This window comes from Sciurus vulgaris (assembly GCF_902686455.1).
Source record: "Sciurus vulgaris genome assembly, chromosome: 17".
In the NCBI taxonomy this organism is placed as follows: domain Eukaryota; kingdom Metazoa; phylum Chordata; class Mammalia; order Rodentia; family Sciuridae; genus Sciurus; species Sciurus vulgaris.
In genome coordinates this window covers 44,990,146-45,009,304 of record NC_136478.1, presented here as the reverse complement: position 1 = coordinate 45,009,304, position 19,159 = coordinate 44,990,146, and the positions used below count along the sequence as shown (strand labels likewise).

At 36.9% G+C, this 19,159-nt stretch overlaps 1 protein-coding gene across 2 annotated transcripts; it reads left to right on the top strand.

Annotated features, from left to right (window-relative positions):
- Positions 1-2,409: 2,409 nt before the first annotated feature.
- ZNF383 (zinc finger protein 383) lies at positions 2,410-18,223 on the top strand. Of its 2 annotated transcripts, XM_079118831.1 has the most exons (5): positions 2,410-3,918; positions 7,431-7,487; positions 12,630-12,756; positions 13,054-13,149; positions 16,045-18,223. In XM_079118831.1, the coding sequence occupies exons 2-5, from the start codon at positions 7,479-7,481 to the stop codon at positions 17,238-17,240; spliced, it is 1,428 nt and encodes a 475-aa protein (XP_078974957.1). In that variant the 5' UTR covers positions 2,410-3,918; positions 7,431-7,478; the 3' UTR covers positions 17,241-18,223. The 2 variants fall into 2 exon arrangements, with proteins under 2 accessions (XP_078974957.1, XP_078974958.1); XM_079118832.1 differs by lacking the exon at positions 12,630-12,756 and having other exon boundaries at positions 2,412-3,918.
- The last annotated feature ends 936 nt before the right edge of the window (positions 18,224-19,159 follow it).

Genomic DNA, 19,159 nt, shown 5'->3' with positions numbered 1-19,159 from the left:
CTATTTACCATTTCCTCTCTTATATTTCCACTGAAAGTTTGGTCTTCTTTTTTTTAATTGTAACATAGATACATAGAGAAGAAAACTTAAAATATAGGGGCAATTATAAAGAAAACCACTACATTAAAAAAAGAAGAAGAAAGAAAGAAAAACTTGTATTGTGACTCCAGAAGCTCCTATTAGTTCTTCGCCCAGAATAAACCCAATCTCTTCACCTTTTTAGGTCACCTGAATCGTGACTTTGGGGCTCATTGTTGTCATACCTTGACATATCATATTTTGTTGACTTGGGGAAAAATTTTTTTTAAACTATCTACTTATTCCTAAACAATATACTTTAGTGTGGCCTTTTAAGTGACCTTTTAAATTTCATATAAATGGAATTGTACTGTGTGATGCTGTTTTGGGTCTTTCTTTTCTTGACCACTCTCATATTTGTCCAACTCTGTTTTTACAGATAGGTGTAGTTTGGATTTTAGTTGTTTCTAGCTTTTGACTATGAAAGGAAAACATTTGACTTTTATGCTCTGAAAACATTCTTAGAAGTACCATGGTATACATATACATGATTTCCTAATGTATAAGCATATGATGGGACCATAGGCTGTGTCCTAGAGGACGATTCTCCCAGCGAGGGCATAGAAGCTGTATGCTTCTTCCCCTGTACCTGTCCTGTGCATCTCTTCATCACATCCTCTGTAACATCCTTTATGATAAACTGGCAAAAGTGTTTCCCTAGGTCTTTGAATTGCTCAGACAAATTAATCAAACCTGATGAGGCATATGTGGGAACCCAGATTGACAGTCAATGCTTTTGTCAGAAGTACTGGTTAGACAACTAGGTGCTTGAGACTGGCATCTAAAGTGGCAGGGGGTGGGAGCAGTCTTAGGGACTCAACCTGTGGGATCTGACATTATCCCCAGTTAGATAATGTCAAAACCACGTTGGATTGGAGGACACTCTGCTGGTGTCTGCTGTTGCAGCACTGATTTCTCACTGGTGTTATTATGGACATAGAGCACTTTGCAAACTGAATTGACAGATGGTTCTCTTAGTTTTATTCCATCATAGTGCAAGGAGCAGCAGAAGAATTCCTAATATGTTGTTGGGTAAAGTTTTGTTACTTGGTCAATGGAAGCCATGTTAGGAAATGCTTTTAAAAAGAGTTCTTTCTGCATAGCCCATGCTATTTTTTTAAAACATCCTTGCCCTTTTCTCTTGTTTTTGTCTTGAGACATGGAATCAACTGCTATCCAGTATTTTTTTTTTTTTTTTTTTTGGTACTGGGGATTGAACCTGGGGTCGCTTAGCCATTGAGCTATATCCCTAGTCCCTTTTTATATTATTAGATACAGGGTCTCACTAAGTTGCTGAGGCTGGCTTTGAACTTGTGATCCTCCTATTTTAACCTCTCGAGCCACTGGGATTACAGGTGTGCACCACCGCACGCAGCTTGTTTTGTCTTTTCTTGTCTTCCTTTTTCTTCTTTTCTTTCCTTCCTGGAATTAAATAAAAATCAAACATGGAAGACTCCAGTTATACCTAAGAGTTAATGTTCAGCAAAATTGGGCTACTTTAAATAGTGCCACAGTTAAAAAAAACTTTCATTTTAAGAGTTGTGTTTACATTGATTTTTATCTAACTTTCCTATGGTAAGTGATTTTTTCACTCTTAATAAATTTCTCATACTTTAACAGATTATTGGAGGCAAGGGATTAGCAATTAATTGAAGTGATTAAATCTGAGACATTTCTACCATAAATATATTATGGAATTTAAAAGTGTTTTGCTTTTTTAAAATATTAAAACTGAATTTACAAGAAATTTTACATTCATAGGTAGATGTGTCCTTTAGGAGAGATGGGTTGTGGGGGTAGCAGATATCTATAGCTATTAAGTACTAACTTCATTATGCAATCATTGAACATGAGTGTGACTTTTATTTATGTATATTCACTTTTTAAAAAAATTGTTCTTTTTAGATATACATGACAGTAGAGTGTATTTTGACATATTATTTGTACATGGAGTATGAATTCTAATTAGGATCACATTCTTGTGATTATACATGAGGTGGAGTTTCACTGGTCGTGTATTCATATATGAACATAGGAGAGTTCTTTCTACTGTCTTTCCTATTCCCATCCTCCTCCCCTCCCTTCATTCCCCTTTGTCTAATTCAATGAACTTCTGTTCTTCTCTTCTCCTTAATGTGTGTTAGCATCCAAATATTAGAGAAAACAGTCAGCCTTTGGTTTTTTGGGATTGACTTATATTTCACTTTGCATGATAGTCTCCAGTTCCATCCGTTTATCAACAAATGCCATAATTTCATTCTTCTTTATGACTAATATTCCATTTTGTATATATATAGACATATATATAGACACGCATATGATATATATGTATGATATATGTGATATATATATATGTCACATTTTCTTTATGCATTAATCTGTTGAAGGCCACCTAGGTTGGTTCCATAGCTTAGCTATTGTGAATTAAGCTGCTATGAACATTGATGTGGCTGCATCACTGTAGTATGCTGATTTTAAGTCCTTTGGGTATATACTGAGGAGTGGGATAACCGGATCAGCAATGACTTTTATGTTGTTTGCTTGTTTGTTTTGTTTTATTTGGGGGATTAACCCCAGGGACACTCTATCACTGAGCTCCAGCCCATTTTATTTTTTTATTTTCTTTTTTTAGCCCTTTTTATTCTGATTTTGAGGTCTAAGTTGCTTAGGCTGGCCTCAAATGTGGCAATCTGCCTATGTCATCCTCTTGAGTAAATGAGATTACCAGTGTGTGGCACTGCTCCCAGCCAGTAGTAGCTCTTTGACTTCATGAGACTATTAATTTTCCTATAACTCTCTCACCTGAAATTAGCAGACATGAAAGAAGAGAATTTAAAGATAAGAAGTTGGTGTTTTGAGCACTCTACTCTGAATTTATGTAATTTGAATGGGACAGATAGAAATAAATGAAAGCCTGGAATTTACTACAAGAGAAAATTAGGATATACATAGGCTTTCTGGACCTAGCCCCTTTCTATCTTAATTTTCTTTTTCCAACTCATGCTCCTTTTTTAAAACCATGCAAAGATGCATTGTGTCCTTTCCCGTTAGCCACTCAAAGTGTTCACCTTACTGTCATTTTCCTCCTCTTAACAGAAAATAGAGTTGTCTCCTATTTCAACATGAATAGGGAAGCCTTTGAGAAAGGAATGGATTATAAGGCCAATTACATTAGAAAGGATGCTGAAGAGTTGGGTTCTTCTTTTAAAAGGTAACATAGCTCAACTTCATTACTCATTATGAAAATGCAAATCAAAACCAAAGTGAGATAACCACTGTACACCTACCAGGATGACAATTTAAACAAGCAAACAAAAAAGACAGGTAATAGTGTTAGTGAGCATTTGGAGAAATTCCACTTTAGAAAACAGTGTTTCAAAAAGTTAAATAATTACCATTCAACCCAAGAGTTCTACTCCTAGTTATATGTCCAAGAGAATTGAAAACATATTCACATAAAAACTTGTACCTGAATGTTCATGCAGCATTTTTCAAAATAGCCCAAAAGTGGAAATTTCCCAAATGACCATCGATTGATAAATGGATAAACAGAATGTGACATATTTATACAGTGGAATATTATTTGGCACTAAAAAGGAATGAAGCTCTGATACATGCTACAACATTGATGTGCCTTGAAAGTATGTTAAATGTAAGAATCTAGTCACAAAGTATACATATGATGACTTATATGAATGGAAAACCTCTAGGCAAGTTTGTAGAGGCAGAAAGTAAATTAGTGGTTACTTAGTGATGGGGAGGAAGGGTAAATGGGGACTGACTGCTAATGAGTATTTTGTTTTGTTTTAGGAGAGGACAATGTCCTAAAATTACATTGTGGTGAGTATATTAAAAAACATTGACTTGTACTTCAGGTGGGTAACTTAAAGTGACCTTTACTTATGGTATGTAAAGTATATCTGAAAGCTCTTAACAAAATAAAAGTAACCTAAAATTAGTGGGTAGGAGTCTAGGTAAAATAATATTGGCTACAACAATAATTGTTAAATCTGTTTAGTTGATTCATGAGAGTTCTTTATACTTTTTAAACTCTACTTTTGTGTATGTTTGGAAATTTCTATGTTAAAAAGGTATTAAAGCAATGCATGGTGGTGCAGCCTTGTAATCCCAGCGACTTGGGAGACTGAGGCAGGAGGACTACAAGTCCCAGACCAGCCTCAACAATTTAGTGAAACCTTAAGAGTTAGGTTAACTTAGGGAGACACTGTCTCAAAATAAGAAGGTACAGGAAGATCAGTAGAATAGAAGAAAGAGTTCAAGAGGGAGAGAGAAGTAATGGGAAAGGGGAAGAAATGTGGAATGAATTTTTTAAAAATCATGCTATGTGCATGTATAAGTATACCACAGGGAGTTTTACCTTACGTATAAGTAGAAAGAACCAATAAAAAATAAATAAGCCAGGTGATGTGGTGCAGGCCTGTAATCCCAGCAACTTGCAAGGCTGAGGCAGGAGGACCACAATTTCCAGGCTAACCTCTGCAATAAAACCAGGCCCTAAACAACTTAGCAAAACCCCGTCTCAAAATAAAAAAATAAAATAAAAAGGGCTGGGGATGTGGCTCAGTGGTTAAGCAGCCCTGGGTTTAATCCCTGGTACCAAGGAAGGAAGGAAGAAAGGAAAGAAGGGAGGGAGGGAGGAAGATGAGCTAAAGGTAGATCAGTAGAGAAAGGAGAATGGAGAGGGGAGAGGAAGAGGAAGGGGGACACAAACTGAAATAGAATTCCATGAATGAACAAATTTGTTGAGATGAACCCAACTATGATAAAGCATTATATATACATAGTAGTTGGGTTAGAAGCTCAGCAGCAGTAGGGTGCCCCTGGGTTCAATCTCCAACCATAAAAATAAACAAACTCTAACATCTAATGGTGAAATACTAAAATCATTCTGGGGCTGGGGTTATGGCTCAGTAGTAGAGCTCTCGCCTAGCACATGTGAGGCACTGGGTTCGATCCTCAGGACCACATAAAAATAAATAAATAAAAGTAAAGGTATCCACCTACAACTAAAAAAATATTTAAAAAAAAATCAGGGAGAGGCACTATCAACATATTTTATTAAACTTTTTTTCCCCTAAAGCTACCAGGAAAATAGTACTGCATGGGAAGCTAGAAAACAATTGCTTTATTTCCCCTAGCTTTTCTCAAATTTCCTTGAGGGCCAGCTGATTATCTGCCCTGAATGAGTAATAAAAAGTCTTCTCATTTCTTTCAGTTACAAAATCAGTTTTATTTTTAATGATTATGGTGTCCATTTCACTGTTCTAATGTGTGTTTTTTTTTTTGTGGTGCTGGGGATTGAACCCAGGACCTTGTGCTTGCAAGGCAGGCACTCTACCAACTGAGCCATATCCCCAGCCCCATTTCACTGTTCTAATTAAAACCATGAACTTTTTTAAAGTATAAAACTTCTGTCTCCTTGAGCCTATAGTGAAAGGTTGTGATGTCTGCTTCTCCATTTCCTTTCCTTGAATTTCTCCTCTTTTTCCATAGATTTTCTTGACTTTGAAGTTGGGAACAGAGAAGGAAAGACAGAATAAATCCAGAAAATTAATTGTAAAATGACACTGGTTCTCTCTTCCCTTGGGACAGGTTCAAATCTGCTCTCTGAGGAGGAGGCAGGAGCTCTGCTGCACCGCCTGCCTGCACTCCTGCATTCTGCCTTTGAGCATCCGTCCTTTTCCCCTTCCCTGGAGGGCCTGGTCCCCTACTGTAAATCTTTTTGGTAGACTTGGAACAAACCCAGATTCAAGACTTTGCCTGTTGTGGAGTCCATATCTAGTCCCAGTCTTTGGGCTTCCTAAACTCTGGGGACACAGGGAAAGTTTTCTTTTCCTTTTTTGTTTTTTTTTTACAATGCTGGAGCTTGAACCCAGGGGTGCTTTACCACTGAGTTACATTCCAGATCTTTTTTTCCATTTTGAGGCAGGGTCTTGCTAAATTGCTCATTCTGGCATTGAACTTGCAATCCTCCTGCCTCAACCTGCCATGTTGCTGGGATTACAGGTGTGTGCCGCGATTCCCAGCAAAGTGGAAGTTTTCTAAGAACTCTCACCACATTCTACTTGGAACCCTGCTTGCACTGGGTTCCCCTCTTTTATTTATGAGGTGGGAAAACATTGCTTTCCAGGAATATACCTTTCCCTCAAAGATAGCATTCTCTTAGAGACTCTCCAATCCCTGAAATATCTCTGGGATGGTTGTTGAATTAAACCAAGGGCACAGAATCACTCTGGAGCTCACTCCTTTACAACTCCTACAGAAGATAGCTGAAGTTCACACTGGAATGCCAGGCGTCATGGCCCCTCTTATATTGCTCTTCTCTGGGACATCTACTAAACTGATAATGAGAGACATATATTTTAACATACTGTTATAGACTGAAAACTAACAAAAGCAATAAAAATTCAAGAAACTACAAACCCATTATTCAAAAAAGCAATACAACTTAACATGTTTTCATGATAGATGGCATAAACATTGGAAAAAGACTGATGTAATAATGGCCTCAAAAAATAGCATAAGATGTTTTGAACTCGGCCCAGTGGTGCATGCCTGTAATGTCAGCCACTCGGGAGGCTGAGGTAGGAAGATCGCAAGACCAGCTTCAGCAACTTAGCTAGGCCCTAAACTCAGCAAGACCCTGTCTGAAAATAAAAATCCACAGGTTTGTGAATGTGGCTCAGTGGTTAATCAATCCTGGATTTTATCCCCAGTACCAAAAACAAAAACAAAAAAAATGAATAAGAAATGTACATGAGCCATATGAAAGTAATTTTTTTCATGTTCCTGAAGGACACCAGACATTGACTTAAATACATAGACAGGTATTCTGTGTTCAAGGAAAGCAAGACTTGAAATCATAAAGATATTAGAACTCCTGAAGTTAATCTATTCCCCTTTTTCCCCACCTCTCTTATATCCTGGGGATTAAATACAGGACCTCACACATACTAAGTGGGCACTCTACCACTGAACTACACCTCAAATCTCCTAAGCTTTTCTTTCTGTGCTGTCTCAAAAAAAAAAAAAAAAAAAAAATACCTCTGTACCTCTGTAGTTTTTTAAAACTGATCCAAGTTCATATGGATATGTAAGTCAAAAGTTTCCTGGCATTTATTTATTTTGCTGCAGCTAAAACCTGGAGTTTCTAGAATTGAAAAAGAAGTATTTGTCCCATGCTCCCACAAAGTAGAGTTGTATCAAAAGATCAAGGGAAGTAGAGGTAGTTTTTTTATTTGACCATCCTGACAGCTATAAGGTCAGGGCAGTATCTAGAGTATTTCTTTGTTTCCATAATCTTGCCTTCTCAGAACAGTGTCTTTTCTCAGGAGAACAGCCTTGAGGAGGACTGATCGTCTCCTGCAATACTGAAAGCCATGGCTGAGGTGAGTCAATGCTTTTTTTCTCTTTGCTGACATTCACTTATTAAAAAAAAAAAAAGAAGAAGAAGAAGAAGAAAGAAAATGTGAGCTGGGCACAATGGCACATACCTGTAATCCCAGATCCTTGGGAGGCTGAGGCAGGAGTATTGCAAGTTTGAGGCCAGCTTGGGCAACTTAGTCCCCCATCAAAGAAAAAAATAGATGTGTGTAAAAAAGATGGTATATTCCTTTCTTCATCCTGACATTTGTGTATAACTGTCCTTCCTCAGGATCCTGGTCCCCATTTCTTCTCATACTAGCTAGATAATCTTATACCATTCCTCGATGTCCTTTTTTTCAATCTGCATTACTATTTCTTTTCTTTTTTTTTTTTTTTAATATTTTTTAGTTGTAGATGGACACAATATCTTTATTTTTTTGTGTGTGGTGCTGAGGATTGAACCCAGTGCCTCACACATGCTAGGTAAGCGCTCTACCACTGAGCTACAGCCCCAGCCCCCAACATTACTATTTCTATTAGTAAATAACAGAGCATCTTTTTTCTCAGCCCTTTCCTGGGAACTGTGATGGAGAGGAAGTGTATCTAGTTAGAGAAACAAGAGTAGATTTGTAAAATGAATTTGTATTTTCTGGACTGTGATTTGATAAAGTAAAGCTTAGCTGGGAACAAGCATAGAAAAGCCAAGATTATGTCTACATACTGTACTTTTCGATAAGGTAGGATGAAAGGTGGTATTGGTAGCTCCAAATGTTAGACATTTTGAAGATCTTCTGGTTTATGAGTCTTTGGAAATCGTGGGATCAGTGACTGATGTGGATCTCCAAGACTTTGTTAGGATATCTGTGATAGTTTTCTGTTACTATAACAAAAAATACCTGAGATAATCAACTCATAAAGCAAAAACGTTTTTATTTTGTCTCAGTTTCAGAAGTTTCATTCCATGGTCAGATGACTCTGTTCCTTTGGGGCCTATGGTGAGGCAGGGATCATGTGGTAAAGTAAAACTGTTCACCTCATCAGAGGGAAGAAAAACAGAGGAGGAAAAGGCTAGAGTTCCAATATCCCCTTCAAGGATACACTCCCCAGTGTCCAGAAGACTTCTTCATAGGCCCCCTCTTCATGTTTTCCAATAGTTCCCAGCTGAGAACTAAGCCTTAATACACAGGCCTCTGGGAGCTATTTAAGATCTATACTATACCAGTATCCATGAAACAAGTCCAACTTGAAGTTAACAGGAAATATGAGACATGATGAATTTCTCTATGAATCTTTAGTTTTCTTTTATCTCAGAAATAAGGATAGAGATTGGTGGATGATTATAATGAGTTTGACCAATGCCGCTAAGTTGTTGAGATCATATAATCAGAGCTCAGAAGGATCTTATAATTCTTTTCCAGTAGTATATATTTTTAAAAATTTTGCCACAATCAAAATAGTTTATATTAATAGGAAATAATTTTTTTATGCCAATAAGTTATAGGAGTGAAGTATAGTTTATGTATTTATCTTTTTTTGGTTTTTTTTTTGGTACTGGGGATTTGACCCAGGGGTACTTAACCACTGAGCTACATCCCAACCTTTTTATTTTTTACTTTGAGACAGGGTCTCACTGAGTTGCTTAGGTCCTCACTAAGTTACTAAGACTGGCCTTGAACTTTGTGATCCTCTTGCTTCAGTCTCTAGAGCCACTGGGATTACAGGTGCACCCTGCCATATTTGTCAAATTTTACATGTTAAAAATCTAAGAAGTGGGGCTGGGACTGTATCTCAGTGGCAGAGCACTTGCCTAGCACAGATAAGGCACTTGGTTTGATCCTTATCACCACATAAAAATAAACAAAAAAATAAAGACATGCTGTCTATCTATAAAAAGAAAAAGAAGAAGAAGAATTTAAAAAAGCAAATGAGGTTTAAAAAACAAAAATAATATAAGAAGTGTTTAAAGAATAGGACCCTCATCACCACTTCATCCTGTCTAAAGGCAGACTCCCACATTTCTTTTAAATTAATGTTCCTATATTACTATTTCTTGATCAGTCAATTTTAGACATTTTCTAGTTGTTTCTTTTCAAGGTATGTGCAGATTTAGATTTGCTATGTCACACTGTCTATGTCCTTTCCCCACGAGAGAGTTCTACCACAATTTTATTTAAATCAATGCTGTAAATGTGATTAGGATTTTGCAGATATTCCATTGTAACTATTCTCTATCACCTACCTTAAAAACAAAACTTTATTACAGAAATTTTTCAGACATAGAAAAGTAGCCTTAAGGGGCTGGGGAGGTAGCTCAGTTGGTGAAGTGCTTGCCCTGGGTTCGATCCCCAGCACCGCAAAAAAAAAAAAAAAAAAAAAAAAAGAAAGAAAGAAAAGTAGTCTTAAGAACTACCACATAATCCCCAGCTTCAATAGCTGTCCACTTACAATTAATCTTATTTCATTTATTCTTCTTTGTGTTTACTCTCCTGCCTTTACTCCTCCACACAGATTGTTTTGAAGCAAAGAGAAATTTATATGTATCTCTGAATCACAAGGATTATTTTTCTTGAAATATTACCATTATGGCCATTGATATATACTCATGTTCATATTTTTGTAATTGTCTTATTTTTATTTTTGAGGGGTAGTGGGGTTGAACTCTGGGGTACTCGACCACTGACCCGCATCCCCAACCCTATTTTGTATTTTAATTAGAGACAGGGTCTTGCTGAGTTGCCTAGCACATCACTATTGCTGAGGCTGGCTTTGAACTCTCATCCTCCTGCCTCAGCCTCCTGAGCCATTGGGATTACAGGCGTGCACCACCATTTTCTTATTTTAAAAGTATTTATTTTAATTAGAATTCAGATAAGAAGAGTTTATTGCAAATGATTGATATGTCTATTGAGTCTCTAATTTTGTAGGTACTCTACTCATTTCTTCTTTCTGTGCAGTCTTTTTACTGGAATATAAGTAAATAAACTTCGTTTTTCCACTGTCTGAATTTTACTTATTGCATATCTGTGGTCCCATCTTGCCACACATTCTGTGTCGGGTGAGGGAAAGGGTTCCTGTCGGAGGGATGGGCTGGCTGTAAATTAATTGCTAAGAAATTTATTTAGTAGGGAAAAAACCACAGGAGACAATTATTGTTTGAATTAGGGGGCGTGAGGAATTGAACCATGCTAAAGGGTCTGGCTCTAACAAAATGGAGGAGGCTGGACTTGGTTTTGTTATAGCAGTACAGGTCAAAGGGGACCAGTAGGAGCTTCTTCCATGAGAAATGGGATGGGGTGGAATTAAGCAAGCCATTTTGCTCCAGCAGGTCATTGGCACATCTAGGGCATGCAAATTCCAGCGGCAAGCCCCTGTACGGAAACCACATGCTCTAGGCGATCTGGAACAATTGCTCCTGACTGTCAGTTCCCAAGAGCCAGATTTCCATGTCTAATAGCTCTAACAAGCCTAGTTTTATTTGCTAGCCATATAGATGGTGCTCCACAGTCCCATTTAAGTGTTTCCCGAAAATTAGTAGTTAAGATTTTAGTTAGGATACTTTGGTCAAGAGTATTTCACAGTGAACTGAGGTTGTGGCTCACTGGTAGAGCACTTGCCTAGCATGCATGAGGCACTGGGTTCAATCCTCAGCACCACATACAATTAAATAAACAAAAAACAAAGGTATTGTGTCCACCTACAACCAAAAATAAATTTTAAAAGAAGAATATTTCACAGATCAAGGGTAATTCTATTAGGAGTCACATTATATATGGTTTTCTTTCTTTTTGTAATGTAACAACCATTGACAAATTGTTAAATTCATTAGGGGCTGTAAACCTGTATTTTAAGGTTGGCATTCTTTTTTCATGGATTAGGTGAATACTTCTATCTGTAAAGCAAAACTTTTCCTCATCAACTGAGCTTACCAGGAAGAGTACTACATGTGGGAAAGAGTATTTAGGTCTTTGATTTATTCACCAGTTTTCAAAATAATGCATTGGCTTCTTATAATTCTCCAAAAATTACCAATAGTTTTTTCAGTATTATTGTAACCTCATAGATTTGACGTTTTTAACATGGTCAGTCCATTTTAGTAATTATCCTTATAATTTAATACATGAGCTGTACCATTTTGGGTCAAGGGAAACTTCTTCATATTGGCTCCTGAGTCTTTTCAGTATGTCCTAATAGTTTATGGTAGATTTCTTGCTTTTTGGTGTAACAAGATGTTTGTACTCATCCTGAGCATTTCTGTTATAATTCTGAAAATTAGCTCTTGAAAATGGTACCTAGAAAATGATAATCCAAGACTTGGAGTGTTCCATACTACCGGGTCAGTGATTGTTTCTAGGACATTTCAATGGACAGAGACAGGATTTGTTTGTTCATATGTTTAATGACAGTAAAGTCATTATTCTTACATCTGCTTTTGATTCAAAGATACTGGTTTTCAAGCCGGACATAGTGGTGTATGACTATAATCCCAGCTACTTGGAGGGCTGAGGCAGGAGGATTCCAAGTTTTAGGCCAGCCTGGACAACTTAGTCAGACCGGTCTCAAAATTTTAAAGAGAAAAAGGACTGGGAGACCTTTTATCCAGCATATGCAAGACCCTGGTTTTAATCCCCAGCACCACAGAAATCTCGCCTCCCCCCGCCACCAAAAAAAAAAAAAAAAAATCACATACTACTTCTCTGCAACACCAACATAATTACTCATTTGCTTTTGCACACAATATGAACAGAATAGTCTCTGAAGTTGTTCCTTTTCTTTCTGTTTTCTTTTTTTTGGGGGGGGGGCAGTATTTGGGGTTGAGGCTAGGGGTACTCCACCACTGAGCCACACATTCAGCCATCCCCCACCTTTTAAATTTTGAGACAGGATCTGACCAGGTTACTTACAGTCTCACCGAATTGCTGAGGGTGGCATCAGACCTTCAATCCTCCTGCTTCAGCCTCCTGAGCTGCTGGGATTATAGGCATGTGCCCAGCCAGCCCTTTTTTTTTTTTTTTATCTTGAGACAGGGTCTCACTAAGTTGCCAGAGCTAGCTTCAAATTTGAGATCCTCCTGCCTTAGGCTCCCAAGTCACTAGGATTACAGGTAAGTGCAACTGCACTGGCTGAAGTGTTTATTACAAATCTAGTACATGTGTTTATTGTTTCAGGGATCAGTGGTATTCAATGATGTGTCCATAGACTTCTCTCAGGAGGAGTGGGAGTGCCTGAACTCTGCTCAGAGGGACTTGTACAGAGAAGTGATGTTGGAAAACTATAGCAATCTGGTTTCGATGGGTAAGGGCATCTCTACCAATAATTCAGACTTCTCTGGAATGTCTGCTTCTACTACAGTGAATTTCTCAGCAGCTTTTCAAGTAATCAGCTGAATTTCTGCTTCTTATTCCCAAATAAATGGTTTCAGCTGGAATGAAAAGGAAGCATGGGAAATGGGCAGCTCCAAGGGCTATGGCTGAAGCTTCATCTCTGTCTTCTTTGGCTGTTCCTGTAGTGCCATCTGTTCCTTGGTCAGCAAGGGACTGGATCTCATTTCCCCACAGCATAACCGTGTGCCATATCTTTTCTCATGAGCAGGACTTTACATTCCTAAGCCTCAAGTGATCTCTTTACTGGAACAAGGGAAAGAGCCCTGGATGGTGGGCAGAGAGCTTACAAGAGGCCTGTGTTCAGGTAAGTGAGAAACAACTAAACCCCAGTGATTACAGGTACTGACTCAGCTGGTCAGTGAGGAAAGAGCACCTTCAAGATGTCATCCTGGAAGCTCTCTTCAAAAACGTAGGCCTGTGGAGGAAACTAAGTTCTTTCAACATGAGTTTACAAGTGACATGTTTCAATCCTTCCCTCACTTCTTTCAACATTCTTCTCAAACACTCCTCTTAATTTCAAGCACCCAAGTACTGGTCTTCATTATAGCTGCCTGTCAGTGCTTTGTTTTACTAGTTTGTCTTGGATTTTTTCTCCTTTTATCATCTTTTATTTCTTAATTTGTGTAAGCGAGTTTCCCAGGTACTGCAGTTTACTATTATGTCACCTTAAAGAATGCAAAGTCTTCACCAATTTTAAAAAATGTGGAAAGAGAAAATCAAAAAACAAGAAGAATGCAGTCTAGTCTGGTGAGGTGGCCCCTATCTGCAATCCCAGAGACTCACAGGCTGACTCACAAGTTCAAAGCCAACCTTGGCAACTTAGCAAGATCCTGTCTCAAAATAAAAAGGACTAGGGATCTAACCCAGTGTTAAAGCAACCCTGGGTTCCATCTCCAGTACCAAAACACACACACACACACACACACACACACACGGAGTCTAAAACAGAAGCTAAAATGTATACATAAATAACTTCCAAAAAGAATAAAACAGTAAAAGAAAAACCAGTTAGAGAGCTTAGCAGAAAGTCATGGACTGAATACATGGGAGTGGATTTAATCCATATTTAAATTGTAGTTAGAGCCTTGGAAGTGATTGCAGGCTCTGTGTATGGAAACATTTTCAGAGCAAAAATAAATCTGTGCCTATGTTGAAAAGGGCAGAGAAGGAGAAATTTGGGATGAGGTAGGAGAACTGGAAAAGCACTACTGTATACGTATATATATAAACATTGGTCCAGTTATTAGGATTATACTATTGAAAAAAACATTTAAAGCTCTGTACTTCTGGAACCTATATTCTAGAGGGTAGGAGAGAAAATGTTTTAGACCATTTTATGCTGCTATAACAGAAAGCCTCAGATGTGATCATTTATAAAGAATAAAAAATTATTTTCTCACAGTTCTAGAGGCTGGGAATCCAAGATCAAGGTGCTAACATCTTTAGTGAGGGCTTTCTTCCTGTGTCCTCACATGGGAAAAGGGCAATAGGGAACCAATTCCCTTCCTCAAATGCCTTTATCAGGGCACCTTATCCATTCATTAGGGAAGAGCTCTACCTCTTAATATTGTAACATTGGTGGCACCTGAATTTTGGAGAAGACACATCAAAATCATAGCAGAGTATAAGCAAATGTCATAAATAAAAAATATATGTAAATATATAATATTTCCACTTCCACTGAGCCACAACCCCAGCCCAGGTGGGGTGTATTTGCAGGTGATTTAGTGTCTTGTGTGCCTTGATATGGGTTGAATTTTATTCTGAAATAAATGTACATCCATTGTATGATTTGAGCAGAGTGACATGATTATAGGGTTTTTTGTTTGTTTTTGTCCTGGAGATTGAACACAGAGGTGCTTTATTACTGAGCTATGTCCTAGATTTTAATCATTTATTTTGAGACAGGGTCTTGCTGAGTTGCTGAGTATATCCTTGAACTTGTAGTTGTCCTGCCTCAGCCTCCAGAGTAGTACGGACTACAGGTCCTTGCCATTGCACCCAGCTTGATCGTGTTTTTAAAGGATCATTCTTGCTCAGAAGCTCCTGTTTTTGGATTCCTTTGATAGAATTTGGAAAATTCTTGCTCAGAAGCTCCTGTTTTTGGATTCCTTTGATAGAATTTGGAAATCTGTTTCCAAGGCTACCTCAGCTTCAATAATTTGATAGAAGGATTTATAGAACTCAGGAAAGTTCTGTATTTAAGATTACACTTTTAGTATAAAGAATACATACTAGGGCAAGATTGTGAAGGCCTCTGGATAGAAGTTCCATGCCCTCTTGTGGAATCAAGTGTGTCACATTCCCAGCACATTAATGAATTCACCAGCTGGAAAGTTCCACTGAACTATGGTAGCCAGAGTTCTTTCTTACTAGCATGATTGATTAAACCATTGGTAGCTCAGTCTTTACTCTCTCTCCTCTTTGTAGAGATCAGGCAGCCAATCTGGTGACCAGTCTCTAAAAGCTAAGAACCTGCCCTCTTTCACCACAGGCATAACAAAACACTGCTAAAAATCATAAAATTCCAAGGAATTTTGAAGTCCTGTGTCAAAAAACAGAGAAAAGGGCTAAATTTTCTTTTTATTATGCCATGGGATACCCAAGAATCTTCTCCATGCATATTTATTTCTTTTGGCCTCCAGTGAAAGCCAAAAAAGTATTCATGTTTTGTTACACAGATAGTATGATGATATACTCTTTCTTACATACATGCAGTTATGTAGATGTGTATATGTGACTACTCATGTTTTAGTATATGGCGCAAGCATTGTATTTTTACTAACCTTTCCAGATGATACTGACCCACATCTGTATTTGAGAATCATTGTAGTAACTTATTTCCATCGTCTCCTCACTCTGCTTCCTGAATTATATCGTTAAATTTTGTCCATTCCTTGTCCGTTTTTTTTTTTTTTAGATTAAACAGCGTCTATGAGAATTTTATGTCATTTACCTACTTGATAGTATTTTTAAAAATATTTTTAGTTGTAGATGAACACAATACCTTTATTTATTTATGTGTGGTGCTGAGGATTGAACCCAGTGCCTCACATGTGCTAGGCAGGTGTTCTAACACTGAGCTACAATCCCAGCCTGAGAGAATATTTTTATTTTAATTTTTTCCATTTCTATCATAAAATTTAACTTTTCACAAATAGGAGAGGAAAAGAATATTAAGCCCTTTCTTTTCTTTCAGACCTGGAATCAATGTGTGAAAGCAAGTTATTGTCTCTAAAGAAAGAAGTTTATGAAATAGAGTCATGCCAGAGGGAGATAATGGGACTTACAAAACCTGGCCTTGAGTACTCCAGCTTTAGAAATGTGTTAGAATATAAAAGCCACTTTGCCAGACAACTGGGATATCAAAATGGGCATCTAAGTCAAGAAGTATTCTCTCATGAATACGTACCCACATTTATTCAACAGTCTTTCATTACTCTACGTCAAATAATTAATAATGAAGAAAAACCCTATGAATGTAAGAAATGTGGAAAGACCTTTAGTCAGAACTCACAATTTATTCAACATCAGAGAATTCATATTGGTGAAAAATCTTATGAATGTAAGGAGTGTGGGAAATTCTTTAGTTGTGGCTCACATGTTACTCGACATCTGAAAATTCATACTGGTGAAAAACCCTTTGAATGTAAAGAATGTGGAAAGGCTTTCAGCTGTAGCTCATACCTTTCTCAACATCAGAGAATTCATACTGGTAAGAAACCCTATGAATGTAAGGAATGTGGGAAAGCCTTTAGTTATTGCTCAAATCTCATTGATCACCAGCGAATTCACACTGGCGAAAAACCCTACAAATGTAAAGTATGTGGGAAAGCCTTTACTAAGAGCTCACAACTATTTCAGCATGTGCGGATTCATACAGGTGAGAAACCCTATGAATGTAAGCAGTGTGGCAAAGCCTTTACTCAGAGCTCAAAGCTTGTTCAGCATCAGAGAATCCACACTGGTGAGAAACCCTATGAGTGCAAGGAATGTGGCAAAGCCTTCAGCAGTGGCTCAGCACTTACTAACCATCAGAGAATCCACACTGGGGAGAAACCCTATGATTGCAAGGAATGTGGGAAGGCTTTTACTCAGAGCTCACAACTTCGCCAACATCAGAGAATTCATGCTGGTGAGAAGCCCTTTGAATGTGTCGAATGTGGGAAGGCTTTCACTCAGAACTCACAACTTTTCCAGCATCAGAGAATCCATACAGATGAAAAACCATATGAGTGTAATGAATGTGGGAAGGCTTTCAATAAATGTTCAAACCTTACTCGCCATTTGAGAATTCACAGTGGTGAGAAGCCCTATAACTGTAAGGAATGTGGGAAGGCCTTTAGTAGTGGCTCAGATCTTATTCGTCATCAGGGAATTCATACTAACCAATAACAAAAATATGGCTCTTGTCACCTTAATATTTTAGACAAAAATTCATATTTGGTAGTTACCGTCTTTCACTATGTTTTATTCATATGTAAATTTTCAGTCCAAATGCATTTCACTGTAGGATATGAATTCAGAGCCTAAATTGACATCTCCTCCATATTGTACCAATGCCAGTTTCCGAATTGTTTGGTGCTATGTTATAGTCTTGTTTATATTTGCTTGTGTTTTAGCATTCTTTTTTTTTTTCCTGATATTTGTTCTTGCATTAGTATCACACTGTTTAAATTGTGGCCTTTCATAATTTGAAATTCCTTGTGGAATTATAACTTTGTTTTTGTTAACCTTTTTTTTATTTCACAAGTTTTATATTTTTATTGTAAAACAAATAATCAGAAAACATAAAAAGACAGAAGGTAAAAATGCCAAAATTAACAGTAATTATGCCATATGGATGACAATTCTCAATTTGGTAGAGCAAATTCTCTAGACTTCATATTTTAAAGAAGCGTAGTCATGGCATGTATGCCATATCTTCAAGCCAAATACATAATTGCCATTTTGGTAAATATAGGTTTTTATTATTTTTAATGACATATAACTTTTTAAAATCACTATTATTCAAGTTAGGGTTGCCTATACATTTTTATAATTTTGCACACTTTTTAGATGCATGTTTTTTTCTTTTAAAACACTTAATTGCTGAAATTAATCATATTTTCTTTTTGTAAACTATTTCGTTCCTTTTCATTAATCCAAATCCTAATGCCATACTGGAAAAGTAATCACAATTACAAAAATGTTTATTCCTCCAGATTCTTAACAAAATTTTTCTTATATATGTTAGCTGTTTTTTATTTTTTATGTATAAATATATACAATCATGTGTATGTATTGGTTTGCTATGAGGACTCAGTGAATTGATATAAGGAACTTAGATCTATTCCTACCAACTAGTATATGTTTAATAAACATTTTTTTCTCTATTATCATTGATCTACTTGTTCTTATAATTATCTTCATTATGATTTATGGAAGCAACTTTAACCATGTTGTCAAAAATCAAAGAATTCATAAAGGAAGAAGAAATATAATTTTAATGACTATGGGAAAGAAGGCCTTTCTCCTACTACTCATTAGTCAAGTGTGGAATTTTAAAAGGGGTAGTCTTTATTCAGACTTCATACTTCATGCCATATGAAGAATGCCTTGGCTGTAACAATGGACAGTTGAAAGCACAGCTGTCACAACAGCAGGAAGAGATGAAGCTATTTCCCTAATTGGTTCCAAAAAAGCAGAGAGCGTACAGATCATGTTCTTTGTGCAGAATAGGGAAAACAGTAACAATAGATAGCTATCAAATATCTTAGTATTAATTCAGGATGCCCTCTTGATTAACATGGGCTAAGGAAATATATCCCTTTATTTAAATGCAAACACACACTATTTAAATGCAAATGAAACTGACAACACACTTGAAAAACCTGTGGCAATAAAAGCTCTATTGAAGGTTTTTTAACCTAATATGCACGCATATATTAAAATGCTATAAAGAGTATTAACAAATAAAATTAATATAGAATTCAAGAATCTAAAATAAGCAAGTGTATTTTGGGAGGAGGAAGGTATTATTAATTATAAAAAAGAAATAAGAATTATCTAATGCAAAAAAGTTATGGAAAAGAGAAAAAAAAATTTTAATGATTTCAGTAATGAAATAAAGATGACAAATAAATGACATTGAGAATGAAAAACTGAAATGATGACCCTTATCTTTTTGGGTGATGAAAATGTGGATTTAGTGGCCTAAATGGCACAAAGTTGTGAATATGCTGAAAACCACTAAATATTTGAAAAAGGGTGAATATTATGGTGTATATTTTGTATCTGGTTAAATAAAAAACTTAAAATTTAGTGTATTTGTA

Excerpts from the sequence above, each read along its gene's own strand:
- ZNF383 (XM_079118831.1), top strand. Across the intron at positions 12,757-13,053 it reads TAGCAATCTGGTTTCGATGG|GACTTTACATTCCTAAGCCT; the intron begins GTAAGGGCATCT and ends TCTCATGAGCAG. Across the intron at positions 13,150-16,044 it reads TACAAGAGGCCTGTGTTCAG|ACCTGGAATCAATGTGTGAA; the intron begins GTAAGTGAGAAA and ends CTTTTCTTTCAG.